Source organism: Sander lucioperca, chromosome 4 (assembly GCF_008315115.2).
Source record: "Sander lucioperca isolate FBNREF2018 chromosome 4, SLUC_FBN_1.2, whole genome shotgun sequence".
In the NCBI taxonomy this organism is placed as follows: domain Eukaryota; kingdom Metazoa; phylum Chordata; class Actinopteri; order Perciformes; family Percidae; genus Sander; species Sander lucioperca.
Window position 1 is genome coordinate 22,977,747 of NC_050176.1, and position 25,054 is coordinate 23,002,800.

At 43.1% G+C, this 25,054-nt stretch overlaps 1 protein-coding gene across 6 annotated transcripts in view; it reads left to right on the plus strand.

Moving 5' to 3' along the window:
• The window catches only part of LOC116048443 (VPS10 domain-containing receptor SorCS1), a 240,705-nt gene that overhangs the window by 177,009 nt on the left and 38,642 nt on the right, over window positions 1-25,054 (plus strand). For all 6 annotated transcript variants that reach the window (XR_004897076.1, XR_004897075.1, XR_004104639.2 and 3 more), the window contains exons 10-15: window positions 5,652-5,798; window positions 9,227-9,329; window positions 13,321-13,397; window positions 15,071-15,162; window positions 16,926-17,033; window positions 20,565-20,682. Coding sequence is in view for 3 of the 6 variants with exons in the window: in XM_031297563.2 (XP_031153423.1) it covers window positions 5,652-5,798; window positions 9,227-9,329; window positions 13,321-13,397; window positions 15,071-15,162; window positions 16,926-17,033; window positions 20,565-20,682 (645 nt within the window). In the remaining 3 variants the exon portion in view is untranslated. The remainder of the gene's footprint in view (window positions 1-5,651; window positions 5,799-9,226; window positions 9,330-13,320; window positions 13,398-15,070; window positions 15,163-16,925; window positions 17,034-20,564; window positions 20,683-25,054) is intronic.

Genomic DNA, 25,054 nt, shown 5'->3' on the forward strand with positions numbered 1-25,054 from the left:
ATTAATTAACATTGGAGCATAATCCATCATCAAGACGTATTTGTTTTTTTGCTTTAAGCACAAGTTTCTTCAATCTAAAACCCTCTTGGACTGTGATTTCAGACTCTTCTTTTTGCCTGTTATGAAATCTGACAGAGGAGCAGAACAGAACCAAGTCTGGAAAAAACTCTTCTATTTTTACACCCTGCTGGTTTTTCGTTTGTTTTAGGAAACTTTTAATTTTATCAGCAGTGTAGAGCTGTCTTTGCTGACTGCTGCTGAAGTTGGGAACTTCACTCTCATCCGACACACATTCATCACTCTCACTGCCCTCCGTGCAGACCTTCCTCACACTCTCCTCACTCACTCTGCTTGTCTTAGCTTCACTGGAGCTATCTTTTGTTTTCCTCCTGCGTTTGGCAGCAGTTTTTGATTTAACTGCTGCCTCCACCTCCTCCATCACTTCCTCCTCCACTACCTCCTCCACCTGTTCACTCCACCTTACACTTTGTTCACCCATGTCATTTACCTTTTCATTACCCTCATCAGTCTGCACCTCACCTGTCTCCCCTGACGGTCCCTCCTGTGTGTCCCTAATCTCACCTGTCTGTTCCCCAGACACACCTTCACCTGTTTGTTTTTTTTCTTTTTCTTCCTCCTCACCCACTACACTTCTCTCATCTTCACTCACATTCTCTCTCTCAACATTCACACTAACACCCGGTGTATCTACAGTACTCACCCGGTGCGTCTGGTCAGACACGGCATCACCACACCGCTGTGCAGCACGCGGAGCGGGCATCGGCCGCTCGGTGGCGGCAGCCGGCACCGAGGCAGCAGCACCCCCGGACGGTGGGGGGTCCGCCTCGGCAGCGGACCGCTGGGCATCCGCCCCCCCCTCCCCCGGCACCCCCGGTACCTCCGGGGAGCGGGGGGCGGCCCCGCCTCGGCACCAGCTGCCCCTCCCAGACCGGGAGGATTCGGATCACCTCGTCTCGGGCAGGCCCTCACCGTGTGTCCCACCTCTCCACAACCAAAACATTTCATCCCTGATGAAGTTGCAAAAATCACGTATTCATAATCATCTACTTTAACATGGAAGCGGAGGTTGAGCTCCTCATTCCGATGGTTCAGTATCATATACAGCTGTCTGCGGTGAGACACTACGTGTTTCAACAACGGAGATTTACATCCAGACAGGATCTTTTTAACGGGGGAGACTATCTTCCCGTGTCTGGACAACTCTCTGCTGAGAAACCCATCAGAGATGAACGGTGGGACGTTTGACAGGACTACCTTTGTAGCTGGTAGTGTGAGCGGTAGCACCTGAACAAACATTTCATTCACTGTGATGCCTGCCTCGATGACTTGGTTCACCTTGTCCTCCCGGTCCAGGAAGATGACCACGGCGCCGTTCATCCGAGCGGCCGACATAATACTACCGTGCCCGACAGCTAAACTAATGTCCTCCACGCTACACGGGAAACTAGGACAGATCTTTACTCCATGTTTTCTAGTGAGTGTGGAGAACCCCTCTCCATTCACCATGGCAGCTGCACACGCCGACCGGCGAGACGCCGGCAGGAGAAAAATCCACCCAAATAAACCAAACTAACCACCAAAAAGTACTATACATTAAATATAAAGTGACCTATACCACTAAACTAACCAAAACTAAATTAAATTATCAAAAACAACAAAAAGAAAAGTAAGAAAAACTACAAACACTGCAGCTCACTCACACACACTCACACACTCAGCTCTGACTCAGAGAGAGAGAGAGAAAGACAGGGAGAGAGATAGAGAGAGAGAGAGAGACAGAGAGAGAGAGAGAGACAGAGAGAGAGACAGGGAGAGACAGAGAGACAGAGAGAGAGAGAGACAGAGAGAGAGAGAGAGACAGAGAGAGAGACAGAGAGAGACAGAGAGAGAGAGAGACAGACAGAGAGAGAGAGACAAAGAGACAGAGAGAGAGACAGAGACTGAGAGAGAGAGAGAGACAGACAGAGAGAGAGAGAGAGAGAGACAGAGGGAGAGAGAGAGACAGAGAGCGAGAGAGAGAGACAGAGAGAGAGAGACAGAGAGAGAGAGAGAGAGAGAGAGAGAGAGAGAGAGACAGAGAGCGAGAGAGAGAGACAGAGAGAGAGAGAGAGAGACAGAGAGAGAGAGAGAGAGAGACAGAGAGAGAGAGAGAGAGAGAGACAGAGAGAGAGAGAGAGACAGAGAGAGAGAGAGAGAGACAGAGAGAGAGAGAGACAGAGAGAGAGACAGAGAGAGAGAGAGAGAGAGACAGAGAGAGAGAGAGAGACAGAGAGAGAGAGAGAGAGACAGAGAGAGAGAGAGAGACAGAGAGCGAGAGAGAGAGACAGAGAGAGAGAGAGACAGAGAGAGAGACAGAGAGAGAGAGAGAGAGACAGAGGGAGAAACCTGGGACAGACCAACACGGTCTCACGCCAGTTCGTAAATAGTCACGTTATTTTGATTTATTAATTCATGTACAGGTCACGATTTTCTCGTTTATTTCGTGTACAGGTCACGATTTTCGAACGTGACCATTTCACGAACTGCCACGACACTGGGCTGCTCTGGGGGACGCAACAACGGGGAAATGAAATGCCACACGCCGGCCACAACAACGGGACGGACCACAACGGGACGGACCGCAACACACGGAACGCGATCCCCGGGCACAGGGACATGATCCGCAGTCTCTGTGGCAGAATAACGTGGAAAGGAACTGCAACATGCAGGACGGGATCCCCGGTCTCCGGTGTGAAAGTCCTGTGTTGTTTGACCCATCCACCACCCCGACCAACCTCCCTGCGCGGAGTTTCTATATATAATAATATATAATACTTCTCGCTACCGTAACCATTCTGTGATTACAAAATATGCTTCCCATTGAAATACATTACTTTAAAATTTGTGTTCAGTACACGAATCAATGGATTCAATAACGTGACCATTTCACAAACTGCCATGAGACTGGGCTGGACAGACCCAGGCTCTTGGTAGGCGGTGTCTGACGGTGCCGGTTGGGGGTGTGATGAACAGTGGCAATAACAGTCACAATAAAGATAATGGAACTATGACTAGAAATAATAGTAGTAGTAGTTCATGGCGTAGCAAGGCATAGCAGGGCATTGCAGGGCGTAGCAGGACCACGGTGACAGCTGCAACCATGATTTAGGTGCCACCTTAATCCAAGGAAAACTGCAAGGCGAGAAAACATAAGGACTCTGAGGAATAAGCTCCCCAGAGCTAAGTTGGTAACGAGCATTTCTGGGACATGAATGCAGATGAAAAGAGAGAGGAGCTCAGTGTGTCAAAGGAAGTACCCCGGCAGTCTAAAACTATAACAGCATAATTAAGAGCTGCAGTTGCTTCACTTCCCGCGGAGTAAACGAGTGGAAATACAGACAACAGCGCCACTCTGCCATCGCCAACTTGATCTCACAGAATTCCGTGAAATGAACACGGCCCCTTAACTAAAAATCTGTGGCAGTTTCATGGAATCGCAAAACATTCCGTGATGGGCCCACGGAAGAATTATGTTAAATAAGCACGGCCCCTTAAGTTAAGGAAAAGGTCGTGGGTGGGCTTACGGTTCCGTGACACGCGAGAAGAACGAGATGGTTGGGTTCAGGAAAAGAAGAAAGCGACTTTAGGAAACGTGACAGGCGGGACACGATCCCCGGTCTCCTGGGTGAAATTCCTGTGTTGTTTGACCCATCCACCCCCCCAACCAACCTCCTTACGCGGAAATTCGGCCTTACATAGTACTCGCTACCGTGGTCGCTCTTAATGCTACGTCATTTTCTCTGACTTTACATTGGCATTGTTTTCCCTGGTGGCCACACAGATTTTTCAAACATTCCGTGTCACCACCACGTAATGCACTGTTAACAATTCGTGATCATTTCACGGAATTCTGTGCGACCAGGCTGGCCATTGCGGAGGGTGTATTATTGTTAAATCCGAAAATGTTGACCATGCTGTCAACAGGATTCAAGCATCCTGCTGCCACCTGCCGTCTACAGTCATCAAGTGCAGCCCACATTTTATCCCCCGTCTACCGCTGCCGCGGTAATTCTTTTAAGTGCTGTCAAATGTAACCAGTAACATCTGTGGAAATAGAATGACTCTGCCTTAGTTTTTGATTGGTAAGCCTTACATGAGGCCTACCCTCCCACCCAAGTCTGCAGTATTCATTTTGGCCACTTTGGTCTTTTAAAATAACAGTATCAAATAAGGCCTGCTTGATGAGTGCTCAGCCCGCAAGTTTATTATAAACACTGATCAATATTTTAGAGCCAGGAGGCAGAGATGATGAAATGTACTTGTTTTGTCATTTTTGAAACAAGCCTTTGCTGCTGTAGGCCTACAAACTTCAGAGCACATTGTGTGAATACCAAGCAGCTTCAAAGTGCTGACATCAACAAAGGCAAGAGGGGATTGTGCCAGGAATCTATAGATTTTTGGGAGGCTGATATTATTTCTTTCTTTGATAAATAACTGCAGATATTACTTCACATAATGCACATAATCCAAGAAGAAAGGGAAAAGAAAGTGTGTTATAGGCTAATAGTGAGGCTCTGGCTCTCAGATCAGATTTTTTAAAGTCATAACAGCACCCAAACGTAGGCTGAAACTATATCAAGGTGTCGATGATGCTGCTCGTGTCTCGCTGTGGCCTCACTGATAGAATCAAATCCACTGTCTTGATTGGGGTCGCCACCCAAATCGTAGGATATGCTAAATCTCTCCTCCGAGGGAGATTGAAGTATCTGTCAATTACTGAAGTGGCGTTTATATCGCCTGATGCGACTTTCACTGGCTCAATTCAGTATCCCTGAGCTATTCCTTGGAGCCTCCAACAAGGAGTCAGATTTGTTTAAGACACACATTGATTACTCAAAAGTCCCCAGACAGTCAATCATTCCCCACTCAGTGTGCTGCGTTTGGTTTAGTTGGGAAAACAGAAGAGGTAAGTGAGCGTGGCTGCATTGCCCCAGGGCGTGTGATTTGCTTTGCAGTGCATTGCGTTGATTTTCTGCAACTTGACTTGAAAATATGGAAATGCCTAATATCTTTTAGACGTGTGAGGTCTGCATCTGTTTTCATTTAACCCTTGTGTTGTCTTCTGGTCGACACCATGAACTTGTTGTCCTTATGGGTCACAATTGAAATCTTGTCTCTTTTTCTGACGTATTTGTCCCTTTTATAGGTGCTTTTGACGCTTTTTTAAAAACGTTTTGGTCACTTATTTTAATTCTTGTTTTATTCATGGTCAATAAACCTAATTTATATGACATTCTGTCTAATTTTTGAGTTAAAACTAAGCAGAAATTATGAATTATTTTGACTAATAGTTAAGATCAGAGGATGTTGAGTGAATCACAGACTGGTTTATGTCAACATTTAGTCAGGATACCGTTTTGTAACCATTTATACATTTTCTTCAAATGCTATACACCCAAAATGCAATGAAAGTAATCATTCATTTTACCTGTGAAGAATGTTGCATGGGTTCCATACACATTAGATGCATGCATCCATGCAGTTTTTGAGCAGTTTGGTTAAAAGAAACCCATATTTCTGATATCAAAAAAGGTCAAATTTGACCCGAGGACAACACAAGGGTTAAAGCTGTTCTCTTTCTAATTTCCCAGGTAGCGGGAATAAAGGGGATGTTCCTCGCCAACAAAAAGACGGATAACCAAGTGAAGACGCACATCACCTACAACAGAGGCAGAGATTGGAGGTTACTGCAGGCCCCGCGCAAAGACCTGAGGGGCAATAGCATTCACTGTGTGCTGGTGAGTGTCTGCGTGTCATACATGTTTCTGTACCGTATGTGTGCGCTTCCATCAAAGAGAGGCCTTGACAGGAGTTGACTGATCCCGAAAGCAACGAGAGGCCCGAGCTCAGAAAGAGCAGCGCCCGTCAAAGCTGAGTGCTTCGAGGCTGCTGAGCTGAAAGGTCAGCCATTTTGATTCAGTCCAATAAGCTGACCTCTCATTTAAGAAATCGAGAGAAAGAGGTGTCAGACTGAAAAGCAGACGTTTCTTTCTTCCTGAAAGCTTCTGAAAGTTGGAGCATTCTCATAGTCCAGTCCAGTCCAGTTTTCACTCCAAAGCCAACGTTGAGAAAAGAATCCCACTGCGTATCTTCTTAACTAGGATGTGGTGTTTGTCGACGAAGCACGCCCACTGCAAAGCCTCTTCTCTTCTGATGTGCTCCTGGCGCTTGAATGAAAAAGGAAGCTAAGATGACAGATGATGTCATCTGCTGCATACGTTAGATAGATAGATAGATAGATAGATAGATAGATAGATAGATAGATAGATAGGGGGTGGGGTGTCCACGCGCGGAAAGAGGTGCAGAATTCTTATATTAATTGTACTCCAAATAGTTTTGGCAACTTTGTATATCAGCTTAACTGGACAATCTGCCCACAGTCCCATCCTCAAGGCTATAAGGGTGCAGGGGCAGTTACAGCACACAATGTAATCTTTCAACAAACCAAAAGATACCACAAGTTGTAATTCTCTAATTCAGGGTTTTTCCTGGCTCAGAATTGGCCTTAGAGGGGACACATATGAAGCTGGGGTCTGGGGGTCCTCCCCCAGGAAAGTTTGAGCATTAAAAACTTAATTTCCTGCATTCTGATACATTTTCAGGCACAAATTTATGGTGAAAACATCTTAATTTATGTCAAGGAAAATACAAAAATCTGCTGGTAACAATTCAAAATTTTAAATGTAATGGTATATAATGCAGTAAGAGAAGGAGGCTTTCGCATCTGACAACAAAGTTTATTTGATTATTATGAACAGGGCATAACCGTATCTTTTTCCCAAGGAGCATGTTCTGCTCCTCAGTTGAAAAATGTAGGAGTGACTTACATAAGGTAACTGCTGTTGTAGCTCATTTGTACAATAATACAATAGTGTTATGAATACAAAACATTATGAAGTGTAATGTTTTCTAATTTGAAATATTGATAAATAAACTGTCAGTGATGTTGAATAGCCTGACAGCCTACAGTATTGTAACGGACCGCCCCTACAGTCGGCATGCATGTGAACTGCGGATTAATTGCAAATGTAACCATCATAGTGTGAAATACAGTTTAACTGCTGCTGTTACATGAACGGGGCTCAGCAGAGAGACGGAGCGAGACCACGTCTCTGCAGCTTATTTAGGTCATTCAGGTCAGTGCCGCTAAAGCACTCAAAACTTTGAGTATCATGCGTAAGCTACTCCAATATGGCTCACATCTGGTCAGACCCGGCTCCAGACACAAATTCACGGACGGGCATGCCATTATTTTTGGGGGGGCACAAATTAAATAAATCTCATCATGTAACATTATGTTAATTATCTTGCAAATGAGCATTGAATGAATGCATACAGGTCTACACGTTTAACAGATTTTATTTGGTATTGAAACAGCATAACAGCAGAGTGACTTAATTTTCACTGCGCAGTATGTACACTAAACATACAACTATTGCACACAACCCTTGCTTTGGGTTACAGTGTCGGCTAGCAGCACCGTGGCTAATGCTAGCTTTGGCAGTGACAACTTCAGAACTAACGTTACTCCCTGTACTTTTGCCGTCTTTGTCAATTTCTTCCACCAACCTTGGAGCTCGTTGATTAACATTAAGGAAACGCCATATATCCATAGCCTAAATTATCTCTTTAGTTTACATTAAGCTACCTATTCTCTCATACAAATTCCCGATAGCTTCCTGACATGCAGGCTGCATGTCAATTTCCATTTGAACCGCATCAGTTTTGACAAACCAATCAAGCTTGTCAGTCGTCCGTCCAGGGCGGGCACAGCAGACTCTGGGGGCGGGCCCGGCCCCCTAAAGCCCGCCCATAACGCCGGGACTGCATCTGGTGTTTAATGAACTGTACTAAAACACGGAGAAAAATTATTTAACGCGGCTACAAAATGTGTTTATTTTTACAGGTTATAAAACTGTCTCAATTTAATACTGCTAGACCGCAGCGTAGCCCGCCGTGCAGACCGACAGCAGTCGGAGCTCCCGCGGACAGAGAGCTCAGCGGTTTCTCGCTGCGCTGCCGGTCCCCAGAGCAGCATGGTCACCTGGAGAGTCCGGTACAGTCTGACTCTGCAAATGGAGATCCCATCAGCGCTATGTAGCGGAGCGTTCAGATCCAGTCAAATCAGCGCCAGCTGCATGTGTTTATACAGTAGTGACTGTGGATGAGAGGGAGGCTGGCTGCTGAAAATCAGACGTTTTGGCGCTCGTGATATTCTTTTGGCGCTGGCTAAAACCTCTTAAAGGGGCGCCAAAACTTTCTCTATTCAGTAAAAACCCTCAACAAATACCAGTAATAAATTCATAATACTAACCATTAAATTACCAGATCACCAACCAAGTTTAAGGCTCATACCGCCACCTACATTACTGTATTGGAGTGTGTAGAATATGGCATTTTATATATATATATATATATATATACGGAGGAGCTATTCACAGTCGGGTCTGTTGTGTTTGTGTTTGTGTGTGTGAGATAGAGAGAGAGAGACAGAGAGAGAGAGACTGAGAGAGACAGAGAGAGATGAGAGAGAGAGAGACAAGAGAGGGAGAGAGAGAGAGAAAAAAGAGAGAGAGACAGAGAGAAAAGAGAGAGATAGAGAGAGAGAGAGAGACACAGAGAGAGAGAGAGAGAGAGAGAAAAGAGAGGGAGAGAGAGAGAGAGAGAGACACAGAGAGAGAGAGAGAGAGAGAGAGAGAGAGAGAGAGAGAGAGAGAGAGAGAGAGAGAGAGCGCATATACGGAAGTATGTGGCGGTCAACATTGTTTGTGTGGCGGGCGCCACAAATATATTAATGTATGGGAAACACTATAAAAAATAATCACCCTTTTTTTGATAAACCAATTAGTGATTATGGGACACGCCTCGCCTTCTACCCATATTATACAGTCATTTGTCAGGAAATGTCAGAGTTTTAATAAACCGTCTAACAGCCTGTCACAACATGGCCTGCACTACTGGCATTTTGCCGGCTCGTAATGAGAATTGTGTCGGTAAAGGTTAACCCAATCAAAATAAACGGGGGAAATGGTGTTTGTGATAAAACCGGGGACTTGGGAGGGTTGGGCATCCAAGTCAATACAACAGCTGTTTTATTCAGAAACATCTTGTGAAGGTTTTTAGTGTCATAGTTTTGATAACTGAGTTTGTGATTTCTTCTCTGCAGCCCTACTGTTCATTACATCTCCATCTTCAAGTGTCTGCCAATCCCTACACATCTGGAAATATAGCCAGCAGGGACTCAGCCCCGGGGATCATCGTCGCATCAGGTGGGTGAGAGGGAATCGCTTTTGAGTGACATGTTGCTTCTCTTTTCTCTCTCTACCTCTGAGGGTTTTTTCTGAAAAAACTAAACAAAACCCCTGTTAAAACCCTTTTTGAGCTAAGCCTAGCTGTTTTGTCTAATAGAATGACACCTCTACCATGTGCTCACAGTTGTTTTTACATTTTTTAAGCCACTGGATTAAAATAGACTTGCATTTTACTATTAAAAAACAAGTTATGTATATTGCAGAAAGCAACTCTGTGACAAAGTGGGTGACATTCCCTACATTCAGCACTTGTCCTTTGTGCTTGTCTACATATATTTGTCCACATTTATTTTACACATTGCTATAGTTATTTTCATATTGTATTCATTTTCAGTTTGTTACAATTTTACCATTGCTTTTGTGTAACATTTTAGCACTTCTTATTCCGGATTTGTTTGTGTTACATTTTTACATCAAGTACAGGTTTAATTTAAAGCAAACACACAACCACAGTTAAAGGGTAACTACCGTTTTTTTTCAACCTATTTCCTATGTTGTTGTGTCTAAGTGACTGATGGGAACAACAATCTTTGACATTGGTCCAGTATTAAGAGAGATCACTGCAGTCGGCAGCGTTGAAACAAGCTACAATGTAAGTTAATAGGACAATCGTCCAGCTTGTATTTACCTTCACTAAAGTGTTTGTTTTGTTGCTGACAGACTCAGATTAATATTCTAAGTGTCTGACAACATTATGGAAAGGATTTCTAAGGAGGTCGACCTTTCTGTTAAAGAATAAGATCCTTTTTTTAAACATAAAAACATCTGCAAAATTGCGTTCCCTAAACCCACCAAACTCCATGTAAATAAACAGTAATTTTAGCATCTTATAATACACTTCATTAAAAGTCGACAGAAACAAAATAAAACTATGAAAAGCCATGTTGGGTCGTCTATACACTTTTCAACCATCACAACTCTAGTTTTGGTTGAAATAAACACATAGTTTACCGATTTACGTGTGAAAATATGTTGGCTCTATACACGCTAAAAGTATAGGTTTTTTTAATGAAGATTGGTGGGTTTAGCGCTAGCGACCTCAGAGCTGTTTCTGGTTAAACAGAACCATCTCTTCCTATCTCTATAGGGAGACTTTCCATAATGTTGTCAGACACAGGCAAAAAAAGCACTTTTAGTGAACCAAATTGAAGATGTACATTTGCCCCATAGGGTTACATTACAGCCCGGTCTGTGGCTGCCGGTTACAGCGTTCACGCTTAATGCTGGACCAATGTCAAAGATTGTTGTTCTCATCAGTCACTTACACACAAAAACATAGGAACATAGGGTCCAGGTTGAAAAAAAATGGTAGTTACCCTTTAAAGCAATCACACAACCACAGTTATGTTTGGTGTGTTTTAGTGTTACATTTATTAAGTTGCAGGTTTGAATAGTTGTTTGTTTCTTCAGGAATGTTTGGGGAGGAGCCACCGAGCATTTTATTCCAAAAGAATGTTAAGCAAATGAAATGAATGAAATGGTTTATTGTATGGTTAGCTTCAACAAAGGAGACACACAGACCCATCATGGTTTTTCCCTAGTTGTGTTTTTATTGGCAGTGACATTCACCATCGGGTAGTGGATCTCCTTTTTGAGTTTCTTTTCTCCATCCATGGTCGCAGTAGATATGTTACGCTAATTTAAAGAGACAAATACAACGAAAATCACTTAGACAGACAAAGAAAAAAAAAATCTGCCTCTTTCAGTTTGCTGAAAATCTTGGCACGCAACATTTCAGTGGAGTGATGTTTCCCATATGGCAGCGCAGCTCTGAAAGTTTGCAGGGTTTTGCTCTTTACTTCTGTTTTCAATAGTTTGTCCCTGTTCAGCATCAGTAAACGACTCCCATAGGCATCTGAAGACATGCATGTGTTACCTCACCTTTAAACAGAGGGGAAATGACAAAACAAAAAACTATATAGTGTTTTAGGCCTGAGGAACAATGATGCTCTCATTGTTGTTCCTGAGAAAGCAAAGATTCTGATTGACTCAGCGGGGAGAAAACAGAAATGGAGGAATATGAGATCAGCAGGCCCCCAGGTGAATTCACACCTCAGTGATATTTACTCCTGCATGGACCGGCACTGTCAATAACACATCAGCGCACGCCTCGGGTGTCTGGACAAGGTGTCTGTACCTTTGTGAGACATTGTGAATTAAACAGGTTTCAGGGATGTGGGAATAAAACAACCGAAATTTTGTTTGATCTCTGTCATTATTTCATCTACAAAATGGCCCAAAAAATAAAAATTAGAATAAAAAAAATAAGACAGAAGTTGTAAGTTTTGGTTTCAAAAACGTATGCCTACCATCCACTAGAAGACATTGAACAGACTTAGAAAAGACTAAAGTCTGACACCATCTCACATCTAAAGACAATCATCTCACGTCTAATGTCAAAGACTGTCATAATATGTAAAGACTGGGGATCTGGCAGGCTCACACATTGCAAGACTACAACTAGATTAGTTTTGAAAATGTAACCAAGCTAGTTAGCTACTGCTAGCATTAGCTGGTAACTTAAGGGAAAATTTCAAAAAGTGACGCCAGGAGTCTCGACCAAGTGCATCTAAATATGACGCCAAAGGGCTTGACGCGAGTCTTGAGAGCGACAAAAAGTAACGCAAACAGTCCTGACCAAGCATGTCTAAATATGACGCTAAAGGAGACCTTTTTGCGTCAATAACAAATGCCAAAGGCACCTGACCAAGCGTCACTTTTTGGCGCAATGGGAGTGAGAATGTGTTGCTTGACCTCTCTCAAACACCATTTCCTCTTTACTACCAGGTTCTAGTCCTACTATAATGCATAAAGTTGGCGGTTTGTGGGTCGGTTCACGTAGTTGATTAACAGTGCGGATCGGCTCACAAACACTAGACACCGACACTGTTGTGTTACACGTCACGGCTCTTTTGCTCCCAGAATGCTGGCATGCTATGTGAAATCCCACACTGGGGCGGCTGCCTTGGTTCTGTGTGAATAAACAAAGCCGGCATAACAGCAGACCTTCATTGCGGTGCTATGCGGAATCTCTGTACTGTATTTGTCTGGTGTAGACACTCAGGGAGAAATATACAGGGACAGTGGAGCAACACTCAGTGTTGGGTTTTAAGGCATTTTTTTTAATATTGTTCAAGATAAAACACTGTGTTAAGTTTGTCTTTACATACCAATAACAATGTGTGTTTACAATAACTATAATAGAAGATTATTTACAATAGAAGACTCCTGCGTCCCGTACATACATTTTATCGGAACTGAGCAAACGGGGACAAGGAACAACTGGATATACTCTCATCTCACTCATCTAAAATGCATGTTTGATGCTTTTATATGTCACCACTTTCACTAATGTACGTTGGAGATCTAATTTACCTGTTGGGCCCCAGACTAAAGAAAATGACACCACCCAAGATGCTAGCAAAGCAACACAGGACAGGAAATAATCACAGCAGAAACATCAGACAGGTCGGACCTCCGTGTTTAACTATATATCTTTAAACATTACTTCTCTCTGAGACTTCAGACAACCATGCCTCTGAAACACTTGCAGTACTTTCCAGCCTCGTGTTTAACCACCTGGCACCAATTACAGGCCAAATTAAAGCAATTACAGCAGTCTGCACAGCATTAGGAAGGCTTGTCTTAATATGGTCAGAACTGCTGAAAAGGTGAATACAGTAATGTGGATTTATTGGTTAATTTTGGGGTATGGGCAAATGTCGCAGTGCACAGTCGATCTTCTGGAGCACTGTAATTACAGCCTCAGCGTGCAGCTGCAGGCTGGGGCCCCCTGCTGTATCACTATTGCCGCTCTAAAGGCTTTTTATGAAATTTGGCATTTATTTGATCTCAAATAGATTTAATTTCCTGTGTCTGCATTATGCAATATCCTCTCCTCAAACCCTTACTGTAGTTTGTCTTCTGTGTGTCTGTCTCTCACCGCCAGGCTCCATCGGCTCAGAGCTGACCAGCACCAATGTCAGTGTGTTCGTCGCCTCGGACGCAGGAAACACATGGAGACAGGTGAGGGGGCTTTTGTTCTCGTACTTTCTCGGTTTCCAGTGCAGCGGGTAAATGACATTTAAGTGCCGATGTTGCTAGGAGACTCGCTGTCAGCTTCTGTGGTGCGCTACTGACTGGGGAATGAACAAACGCTGAGAGTTTGTCTAACATTTAGGAGGCCCCATCGTGCTGTTTAGTTTTATTCCACTGTTTGACTGGATGCCAACTAGCAGCTTTTTCATAATTACAACAGGGTTAGGGCTGAAATATGATTCCCATACAATACAATTTGTTTAAAATAAAAACAAGTGAAACAAATAATGAATGGGATGTTTTATTTAGCAGAATTACATTCTGTTCTATCCCATGCAATATTTACTATATTTCTAAGCAGATTTTCTGCTTTGAAAAGGGCCCCCCCTTACTGATTATTGGTCCCCTCTGTGCCACCCCACTTAAAAAATTCTGGAATCGGCCCTGAATTACAATTTTGAGTGTATCGTGTTATAAAACAAACAGATATTTCCAGTAACAGAGAGCTAAACAGTGGGCCCCAACAATAGCAAGAAAAAAATGTGGGTCAATAAAAACAAGAGAAAAGACTCAAAATATAGTAGAGAGCAGACAAAATCAAAAACAATAAAAAACATGACAAATTTAATAATGCAAATAAAATAGGATAAAAGCAATAAAATCCATAAGTACAGTAAAAAAGGGCAATACAAAACAAAAAGATACATATAAAGTATACACTAATTCAGAGATCTTCAACAGTGGGTCCAGGTCATCAGAGTCAATGCAGGAGGGCCTCCAAATTATAGTTAATTTTTGAAATTCTTTTAAAAAATCAAAGTCTTAACATGAATCCAACATATTATTAGCAAATATATAAATCCCCACTGATGACAGGCTTACTGGCCTGTGGCTAAGGTAGTCACTGAGGTAGCCATCCACAGATACGGATGAACTGTGTTATTGTAGGTCCAGTTTAATATGCAACTTAATTTTAAACAATATATGCAGTAGGGGGTCCCTGCTCCATCTCTCTCAGTTAAGGGGTCCTTGGCTTAAAAAACATTTAAAAAATACCCCTGCACTAATTTGTTAGGAATAATTCATTTTTGACTTTAATTTCTAGTTTCATTAAGGCCTGTTACTGCTGTTGGCTGAGATCAGCTTCCAGTTATTATACACACATTTACACTGCAGCCATTATGCAGAAATATTATTGACTCACACCTTATAATACATTTTTCCATTAATGTGCCCAATTGAATCACATCGGCTGTGCATATAGATCGGACTGACCTGCTGTACCCTCACTAGAACTATCCTCCTCCTCACTCACTCTCTGACTCGACTATAAAGCCTTTTAATCCTTACACAGAGTACACCACACAGAGCTTTTTAAGGTCGATAATCAAATACAATTTTAAGAGTTGTTTGATTCAGTCCCTGCGTACAGTGCCTGTAGGTGGCCTCACCTCACTTGATCCTGGCGCTTTCAATTCATCAGGGGGGAGCTTGTTTCTAATTAAACACAGCAATGAAACTTAACTTTTCAAAGGCTGGTGTAGCAAGTAGTACTTGGCTTCCCTGAATGATATAGTGTGGGTGTGTGCAGACGTGTTGGACATGTACGCGGGTAACGAGCTGCTGCAGCGTGAGCCCTCTCTCTCTTTCTGTCCCTGCAGATCTTCGACGAGGAGTATGCAGTGCTGTATCTCGACCAGGGAGGAGCCTTAGTTGCAATAAGACACACTCCGCTTCCCATCAGACACCTGTGGTGAGTCATTATGACAATGCGCAATACTAACTCCTTAAGAGGCAGCCCCAAGTCTTAAAGCTATAGTGTGTAGTTTCTGTCTCCCCCATGAGGAATTCTAAGTAATGACAAAAACTCTGTCGACGCGTCCACATGATACAAGCCTTCCGTGATCGCGCACAAACCCCCCCCCCCCCCTCCACACAGTTGCTAGTAGCCAAAGACAACATGGAGGATTAAAAAAACATGATGGACTCTTCAGAAGAGGTCATTATCTTCACTCGAGTTTCTGCGCGTGAAAGTCACCGGACGCCTCAATCTTCTGAACATAGTCATACTGAGAAATCCAGAGAGAGTTGTGTGGAGCTGATAGTCTTAATTAGCTTTGTAGCAACTCATTTGGCAATGGCTTTTAAAAACAGTTACACACTAAACCTTTAAGTTAGTCAAACAGGCAAAGGAATGTCTTCTAACTGGGGGGACGATAGCCTGTTATTCTGGTTAGAAAAGTCTGCTTTGACAATTATCATTCAGTTTCACCTCTCTGTGTTTAGAGCCATAATGAGTTTAGCTTCTACTTATCAGTGAGTATGTTTACAGGCACACTAATATTCCACTATTATTCCGAATATGAATAGATCATGTAACCAGCACATTTCTGTTTAGATATTCTGAATTTTCAAATGTAGCTTTTTCTGATTAAGACATATGGGACATGCCGGTGTTATTCTGGCTTTAAAAACATTCTTTGGACATGTTTACAGCGCATTCTGAATGTGTGTCTCAATCAGGGTTTTACTGCAGTATGTGACAGTTTATGGAAAGTTAACAGCCTCTTGCCTTTGTAGACACAAACCAACCAGCCAACAGTTTGCAGGGCTGTAGTAGAGTTTTTATTTTTATATTTTACGGTTTTTCAAATATACATTCAAATTGTCAAAATGTTGGCACAAGAAACAACAGTATTTACAAACAACAGGAAAAAAATTAACACACACACACACAAGGATTTACCTAATTTGTTATAAAGTTATAAGATTACGGAGCCCCTAAAGGGACATGACATGACTTTTATTTTTGCTGGTGCGCACGTGCTCAGCTAACAGTTGCCTTATCATCTTTAAGTTTGTTGTTGACACTATCAGGTACATTTCGCTGTGTTTTAAGGAAAATGAAAATCTCCTCAATTCTGACTGCATCTCAGATTGGCTTCAGAAAAAATGGCCATGTCCCTTTTTAAATTTAATACCGTGTCAAAATATGTATTTAGATCAGATTTTTATTAAAGAGTTATAGGACGGCATTTCTTATATATTATATAGATATTTCATGCGGTAGAGATGCATGCCTAAAAGAAAAGAAGGAGAAACACATCTACTTTTAAACATTATGAAAGACTTGGATGTCAACAGGTTTTTGGATATGTGCAAAATTGCAACGCTGATGTTTTCAAGAAGCTGGTTGAAGGAATGAAAGAGGGAGGCTGTGTTCACACGCTCCAACACGTTCTCCACCGGTGGAAAACTTTGAAAAAATCTAATTTGACACTGCTTCATGTAAACTGGAATAATAGCCATGTAAACAGCTTAGTCGGAATAGTGTCTTTTTCGGAATAAGGGCAAAAAACTGAATATTATGTGTGTGTAAATGTAGTCAGTGTTCACTGAGCAGAATATGCGCGGAATATGAAATAAAGTTGTTAGACAACTCTTCGGGTCGTTTTGCACATAGTCTGGGGGGGTCAGCGTTGGTGTCTTGTGCAACAGGGCTGTTTGTGTTCCCAGGTTGAGCTTTGACGAAGGACTGCAGTGGAACAAGTACAGCTTCACCAACACGCCTCTGTTTGTGGACGGGGTGCTGGGAGAGCCTGGGGAGGAGACTCTCATCATGACGTGAGTGACAAGGAATTGTCTACATGGAAATCTATCAATCACACAGACAAATCAAAGTAACAACAGCCTCTCTGTATGTGTGTGTGTGCATGTGCGTGTGCGTGTGTGTGCTGTCATCTGCCCTAACCCATGCATCTAGAGTATATCTAAGCCTGCCCGATTCAGCGATCCTGACTGCCTGTTTTCCTTTTTCATGAATAAAAAAGATTTCTCTCAAGGTCTACCCAACATCAAACTGGCTGTCCCCAGATTATGATCACAGGAGATCAATGCTTTTAAAGGCAGCCGGCGACGGCGTGACTGGACATTTGAAGAACATGAAGGAAAATGATCAAAAGTGATCACAAAATTGCCTGAGAAAACAGACAAGAAACTTTTTTTTTAAGAAAACATTTTTTTTTAACAGCCTTAAAAAGTGGGAAGAGTAGTTGGTTTCATTCGCTGTGTCTTCAGAAAGCAGATTTATGAAGATTCCTTTTTGTGTTCTTTCACATTTATTATTAGAATAGCCCAGAGCTGGCGTGCGTGCATACGGAATGACACAGCAGTACTCCCATATTGCAGCAGAGATTTAGGACTTTGGGACGTGTTATGAAAGGGTTTGCACAGCCATTACATCAATGTTTCAAGACACCTGCCATAAATGACAGACTGACAGTCGGCTCTGCAGTCAGCTCTACAGGAGAGTGATAGGGCGCAGCTGGAGAGACCGAGAGGGGGAGAGAGAATAGGAAAATGCACAGCGATAGTCTCCAATAGAACAAAACAGAGTTGGGAAAAGGGGCAGTGTAAAGACAATGGTGGCAGGGAGAATGAGTACTCGAGCACAGAGCTGCTCAGCTGGCAGACACACCATTAGTTTTCATAAGACCATCATGCAGTGTTTTCTTATCAATTTGTACTCATTTTTACAGTAAGTGCCTGTCATGGTCGGATGCCTCCAGAGCTAATTGACAGATTGATTGTGATAAATATGCTGTGGTATGAATGGTGAGGGAGGTCATTGCAGAAAAGCACACCCTCTCAATCTAGCAAGAGATGGAATATTTTATCTGTTTAGTCTTGTAACCTTGGATTCTGTTCTGTTTTGGACCATTGAAATATATGGATATTTATTATGATTAAGCTTTCAGAAGAAATAAGTTAACGCTTTTCAATAACAACATATCAGTTCAAACTTGTTATACAAAGAGGGAAGGGGAAAACAACTTAACGTGTACTGTAAGGATGCCAGTTCGAGCATTATAGCCCAGGTTCTATCTTTAAGGGGAAGGTTGGCACTTTTAACAAATCCCATGTAAAGGTTGAGGGGCCAGTATGCTCCGTCACATTCCTTGTCAGATGGTCAAACAGCTTTTAAAAATCCCCTCCCCCTTCATCTTTCTGCATCTTCTATAAGTTACAACAGGTACAAACACTTTGTCCCAACGTGGTCGGGCAACACGTCATACGAACTAGTTCTTAGTCTCTTGATACTCTACAACTACCCCACCCTGTCTGTGGCACTCAGCTCCAAGCCCATTGTTTCCAACAAGTCCTCCAAACCATAAGACTACATCTTGGAGTGATTTATAAATTAGCGCCCCTAGCGGTGGCAAGAAATACAACCCCAGGAGCGTTTTCGGTCCTCGTACCTAAATCAGTCAATCAATTTATTTGTCACATGAAATCATATAAAATACAATTCCTCATACTTAAACATAACAGTTGCGGTTTAAAAAATGTTGTTAACGTTGTGAAATGGTCGCAGTTTGGTTAGCTTAAGGCACAGAAAACTATGTGCTTAAGTTTAGAATAAAGTGTGTGGTTTGGGTTAGTACATTTGTTACGTTACTTCACTTCCGTGCATACGTACATGACGTAATTACGCACGTGACTGAGAACTTGATGTAGTTCTGTCTGTTCCGTAATGTTAAAATAACTTGCTGTTTACTTTTATTTTCAAACGGGACAAGAACACCAGTCTCCTTGGTGAAAATAATACCATGTCACGTGACTTCCTGCTTTGCTCCCGTCATAATTACTCCGACCACTAGAGGTCGCCACCTAACACTCAACACTAAATATTAATCGTTATTGCTGCTCGTACAAACGACCTGTGGCATCATTTTTCGTACCTACCAGATTTCGTCATGAGTCATTTTGTACCCACCACTTTTTTTTTAAAACCTCGAGCTCAATTTAGTTAAAAAAAAAAGTCTATAACACATAATTCTTGAGCAACAGATGCCAAAAAATCCACAACAATCTCTATCCCCACAGGACGGACACACACACACACACACACAGACACAGCCGCGCTGCTGCTGCGCTGGCTGCATGCTCCTCTGTTCACAACACTGCCTGTCGGGACATTCTGCTTAACGTGAAAAAAAGCTTAACGTGGTTTCATGTACCTAAACAACGATCAATGATCACCAAATTTCTCTCTCATATTGCTCCTCATAACCACTGAAAACTGTAAAAAAAACTCGAACCAGAAATGTGGTGATGATTGATTGATGTTTAGGTACATTAAACCACGTTAAGCTTTTTCACGTGAGGACTTATAAAGCCCATGAGAACCGTGGAGAGTCAACCCACAGCCGCTCCGCAGCCCTACTGAATATGTGAAGCATAAACATTTAATGTCAGAAAACGTCCATAATAATTGGACTTTGGGTTCAATTTTTTGACAGTTTTCAGTGGTTATGAGGAGCAATATGAGAGAGAAATTTGGTAATCATTGATCATTGTTTACGTACATTAAACCACGTTTTTATTCATTAGTAAGCTACAGGACAGCGTCTTTCAAAACATGACCTGCGTGAAAGAGAAAAAAAAAAGAATGCGTCATTGTACCCAGCACTTCTGGAAATGTACTTCCGAATGCGTCTCTGTCCCCAGCACATTTCAAACCTAACTGACGCCCATGCAAGACATCATATTTTAAAAGCCTTGTCTTTTTTTTTTTGTATGTAAACAACATTTACTAGTAGTAACTAAAGCTGTCAAATACTTGAAGTGAAGTAAAAAGTACAATAATTCCCTCTGAGATGTAGTGGAGTAGAAGTAGAATGAAAAGAATAGACTCCAGTAAAGTACAAGTACCGCAAATGTGTACTTACATACAGTACTGGAGTAAATGTATTTAGTTAAATCCACCACAGGGAGCAAAGTGCATTTGTTGGGGGCTATTTTCAGCTGTGGATCAATGCACATTTGGTGCTCTAGTGAGTAATAATGGCACCAGGATGGTGTATAGGATCAACTTCTATAAACTACAGTGTGTGTGTGTGTGTGTGTGTGTGTGTGTGTGTGTGTGTGTGTTCATGGTGATGAAGGAACATGTCACCCAGTGCAACAGTGTGGTTCATTGATTTGTTTTTAACAGTTTAACAGTTTTTGGACAACAATGGAGCTCTATGGCACAGAGGAAGAAGATATATTTTATTAGTTGAAAATAGGAAAAACAGAAATATCACCTAATCCTTCAACGTCTGCAGCATGTTTTGTATATAACCAGCAGCAGCATGCATGGCTGTTTTCCAGGATCTTCGGCCACGTCAGTCATCGCTCGGAGTGGCAGCTGGTGAAAATCGACTTCCGGTCCATCTTCAACAGGAGGTGTACAGAGGCCGATTATCAAACGTGGCACCTTCTCAACCAGGTATGGCCCATGCCAGCACGGAAATAAAGACTGGAGTTGTTTATCACACAGCCTTAAAGGTCCCATGGCATGACATTTTCACTTTATGAGGTTTTTTAACATAAATATGCGTTCCCCCAGCCTGCCTATGGTCCCCCAGTGGCTAGAAATGGTGATAGGTGTAAACAGAGCCCTGGGTATCCTGCTCTGCTTTTGAGAAAATGAAAGCTTAGATGGGCCGATCTGGAATCTTCTCTTTATGAGGTCATAAGGGGAAAGGTTACCTCCCCTTTCTCTGCTTTGCCCGCCCAGAGAAGTGGCCCACCCATGAGAAAGAGAGAGACATCATGGCTTTCAAACAAGCAAAGTGGCAGTTGGTCAAGGCCACACCCCCACCCTCCACCTTGCCCCCCCTCTCTCCTCCTCAATAGCTACAGACACAGAAATGGCACATCCTAAGGAAAGCTCATTGTGGGACTGGCTCTAGTGGCTGTAATTCTGCACCAAGGCTGAATTTCGGGAAAGAGACTTCAGATACAGTATTAGGGGACCACTAAGGTCTATATAAAAGAGACTTCAGATACAGTATTAGGGGACCACTAAGGTCTATATAAAAGAGACTTCAGATACAGTATTAGGGGACCACTAAGGTCTATATAAAAGAGACTTCAGATACAGTATTAGGGGACCACTAAGGTCTATATAAAAGAGACTTCAGATACAGTATTAGGGGACCACAAAGGTCTATATGAAAGCATCCAAAGAGCACCATGTCATGGGACCTTTAAAATATTTGTAAGGGTTGGTGGAGAAATCTACATCTAAGGCTCAGATAGAAGAGAATCTTAAACTAGCTAGACTTGTTTTGTTTTATTGTAGAGGCTTAGCAGCCAACATGCTTTTTATGTAATATATTTTTATCAAATTATCCTTAAGTAAGAAAGCAAGTGGTGCATCATAATTTCTATTATATTTGGGATTTTTTTTAAACTTGTAAATTGATTTGTATTTTAAAAAATGGTTCTGCTGAAAATAATCTATTGCTGTGTCCAAAATATGTGTTCAAAATTGACAAAAAGAAATATAAACATATGTACAGAAGACGATATGGGCCACGTGAAAAATGTATTTGAGTTCTGAGTTTTAATTCAGAATTCTTAGGCTACATTAACATTGTTATGTTTTGGTTTTTAAGCGTTTGAGTTTTGAGCCCAAAGTGTTCTCAGTGCACCAAGAGTTTTTATCTCCAGTAGAAGAACTAATCTCTGTTTAAACTAACACGCCCAAACCTCATATCTCATAAACATCCAGGTATACTGGACATAAACAGGAGGCAGCGCAGAGACTCCGCCCATTGCTGGTATTTGCCATGGTAACGTTAGTAGCTTTGTCTCAGAGAACGAGACGTTGTGACCGATAAGACCCAATCAGGAGGAGAAACATTGGCGTCAGTGTTGGTGTGGCCGAAGGCGGCCGTTGAGACTGAAACACAACCCCTCAGATTCTATAACAAAACGGGTCAGAAGTGTTTTTGAATGTCTACAGTTTACCAAAACGTAACACTGTAAATGTAGCCTGAGAATAAAGTTAGAATTCTGAATTCTGACTTCTTTTTTTTACTTAAAAACTAAACTAAAAAACCCTCAGAATTCTAACTTTAAACATAGAATTCTGACTTTTTTCTCAGAACTCAAATACATTTTTCACATGTGGCCCTAATCCTCTTCCGTACATATGAGCTCCAGGGCAGTAATGTAAAGGCCCTCATATGTAGCGGCAGACCTCCACAAGGCTCGTGGTCATGTTACAACTGTTTCAGTGACATTTTGCAGGTGAAGCCTAACTGCGCTGTAAGTGCTGCTGTTGGTTGAAAATATTTTGGTCGTGCTGCACATGAAGAGAGGCAGTCTGACTTTTTTCCAAAGCCTTCTTCCATGGCAGATCCACACTGACTCTTCTGTCTGCAAACATCATACACAATATCACAGGACAAAGGATGCTAAATCTGGTGGGGCTTACCTCTACGCACAGTGTTGGTTCTGGAACCATACTCCTGGATAGGGGTTGGACTCTTCTCTGGAGTTGCCCAGGGTGTGAGGTGCCGGGCGGGTGTGGGGATACTCACAAGCCCCCGGCTGAGCGCCGCTACGTTGGAGTTTACCGCGGTGGATGAGAGGGTCGCCTCCCTACGCCTGCGGGTTGTGGGGGGGGAAACTCTGACTGTTGTTTGTGCATATGCACCAAACAAGAGGTCGGAGTATTCGGCCTTTTTGGAGACCTTGAGTGGAGTCCTGTATGGGGCTCCAGTGGGGGACTCCATAGTTCTGCTGGGGGACTTCAACGTGCACGTGAGCAATGATGGAGACACATGGAGAGGCGTGATTGGGAGGAACGGCCTCCCTGATCTAAACCAGAGTGGTTGTTTGTTGTTGGACTTCTGTGCTAGTCATGGATTGTCTATAACGAACACCATGTTCTAACATAGGGATGCTCATAAGTGTACTTGGTACCAGAGCACCCTAGGCCAAAGGTCAATGATCGATTTTATAATCGTTTCATCTGATCTGAGGCCGTATGTTTTGGACACTCGGGTGAAGAGAGGGGCAGAGCTGTCAACCGATCACCATCTGGTGGTGAGTTGGGTCAGGGGGTGGGGGAAGACTCTGGACAGACCTGGTAAGCCCAAACGGGTAGTGCGGGTAAATTGGGAACGTCGTTCGGGAAGAGGCGTTTGTGGATCTTGGAGAAGGCGTATGACTGGGTCCCCCGGGAGATACTGTGGGAGGTGCCGCGGGAGTATGTATGGGGTGAGGGGGTCCCTTCTCAGGGCCATCCAATCTCTGTACGACCAAAGCGAGAGCTGTGTCCGGGTTCTCGGCAGTAAGTCGGACTCGTTTCAGGTGAGGGTTGGCCTCCGCCAGGGTTGCGCTTTATCACCAATCCTGTTTGTAGTCTTTATGGACAGGATATGCCAGGACATGCCTTCAGCACTCACTGGATCGGTTCGGTGGTTCGGGCATCTGGTAAGGATGCCCCCTGGGCGCCTCCCTAGGGAGGTGTTCCAGGCACGTCCAGCTGGGAGGAGGCCTCGGGGAAGACCCAGGACTAGGTGGAGGGATTATATCTCCAACCTGGCCTGGGAACGCTTCGGGATCCCCCAGTCGGAGCTGGTTAATGTGGCTCGGGAAAGGGAAGTTTGGGGTCCCCTGCTGGAGCTGCTACCCCCGCGACCCGATACCGGATAAGCGGACGAAGATGGATGGATGGAAAGGATGCTAAATGTTAAACTGTAGGAAACCATCACAGGAAACCTATCGTTCTTCAATAGACATATAGTAAAAGTAGATCTCAGATGCCCAAAATCAATCAGTACGAGAACATTTTTGAGTCTTTGACTTCAACAAGAAATGTTCAGAACCATGACTCCATATAGAGGCTCTGGTTTAGGGGCCCCCTGACCCCTTTGGCCCCTGGGCCTGTGCAAAGTGCTGGATAACTTTAGCTATGTCCGAAACCACTCCTTCATTCACTTCATTACTCAGTAGTTCACTTTATATTAAGCAGTAAGTTGAGATTTCACAGACATATAAATCATCATTTTCCATCATCACTGACAGGTGATTTTGGATCCAGCCTTTAAATCAACAGCAAGGCATTACAAAAAGTAGTACTATGCACACTTTTCTGTTCCACTGTGGGAGTTTTTTATAAAGGTCCCATAACATGGTGCTCTTTGGATGCTTTTATATAGACCTTAGTGGTCCGCTAATACTGTATCTGAAGTCTCTTTCCCGAAATTCAGCCTTGGTGCAGAATTACAGCCACTAGAGCCAGTCCCACAATGAGCTTTACTTAGGATGTGCCATTTCTGTGTCTGTAGCTATTGATGAGGAGAGAGGAGGGGAGGAAAGGTGGAGAGTAGGGGTGTGGCCTTGACCAACTGCCACTTTGCTCGCTTGAAAGCCATGATGTCTCTATCTCATGGGTGGGCCAAATTCTCTGGGCGGGCAAAGCTGAGAAAGGGGAGGTAATCAAGATTCCAGATTGGCCCATCTGAGCTTTCATTTTCTCAAATGCAGAGCAGGATACCCAGGGCTCGGTTTACACCTATCACCATTTCTAGCCACTGGGGGACCATAGGCAGGCTGGGGGAACGCATATTAATGTTAAAAAACCTCATAAGCAAAATTTTCATGCCATGGGACCTTTAAGGTTAGTGCACATAGAATTCTGACACTCAAATAATAAAGCAGGAAGTAAATAGTACGCTGGGTTACAGACAAGGGGGTAAGCTTCTCCTCAGACCGCGTAGCTCCTATGGCGCCATTTTGATGCTACCAAGCCATCACCTCTCATTAGCATTCCATTGATTGCCATTCATTTTGGCGCCACT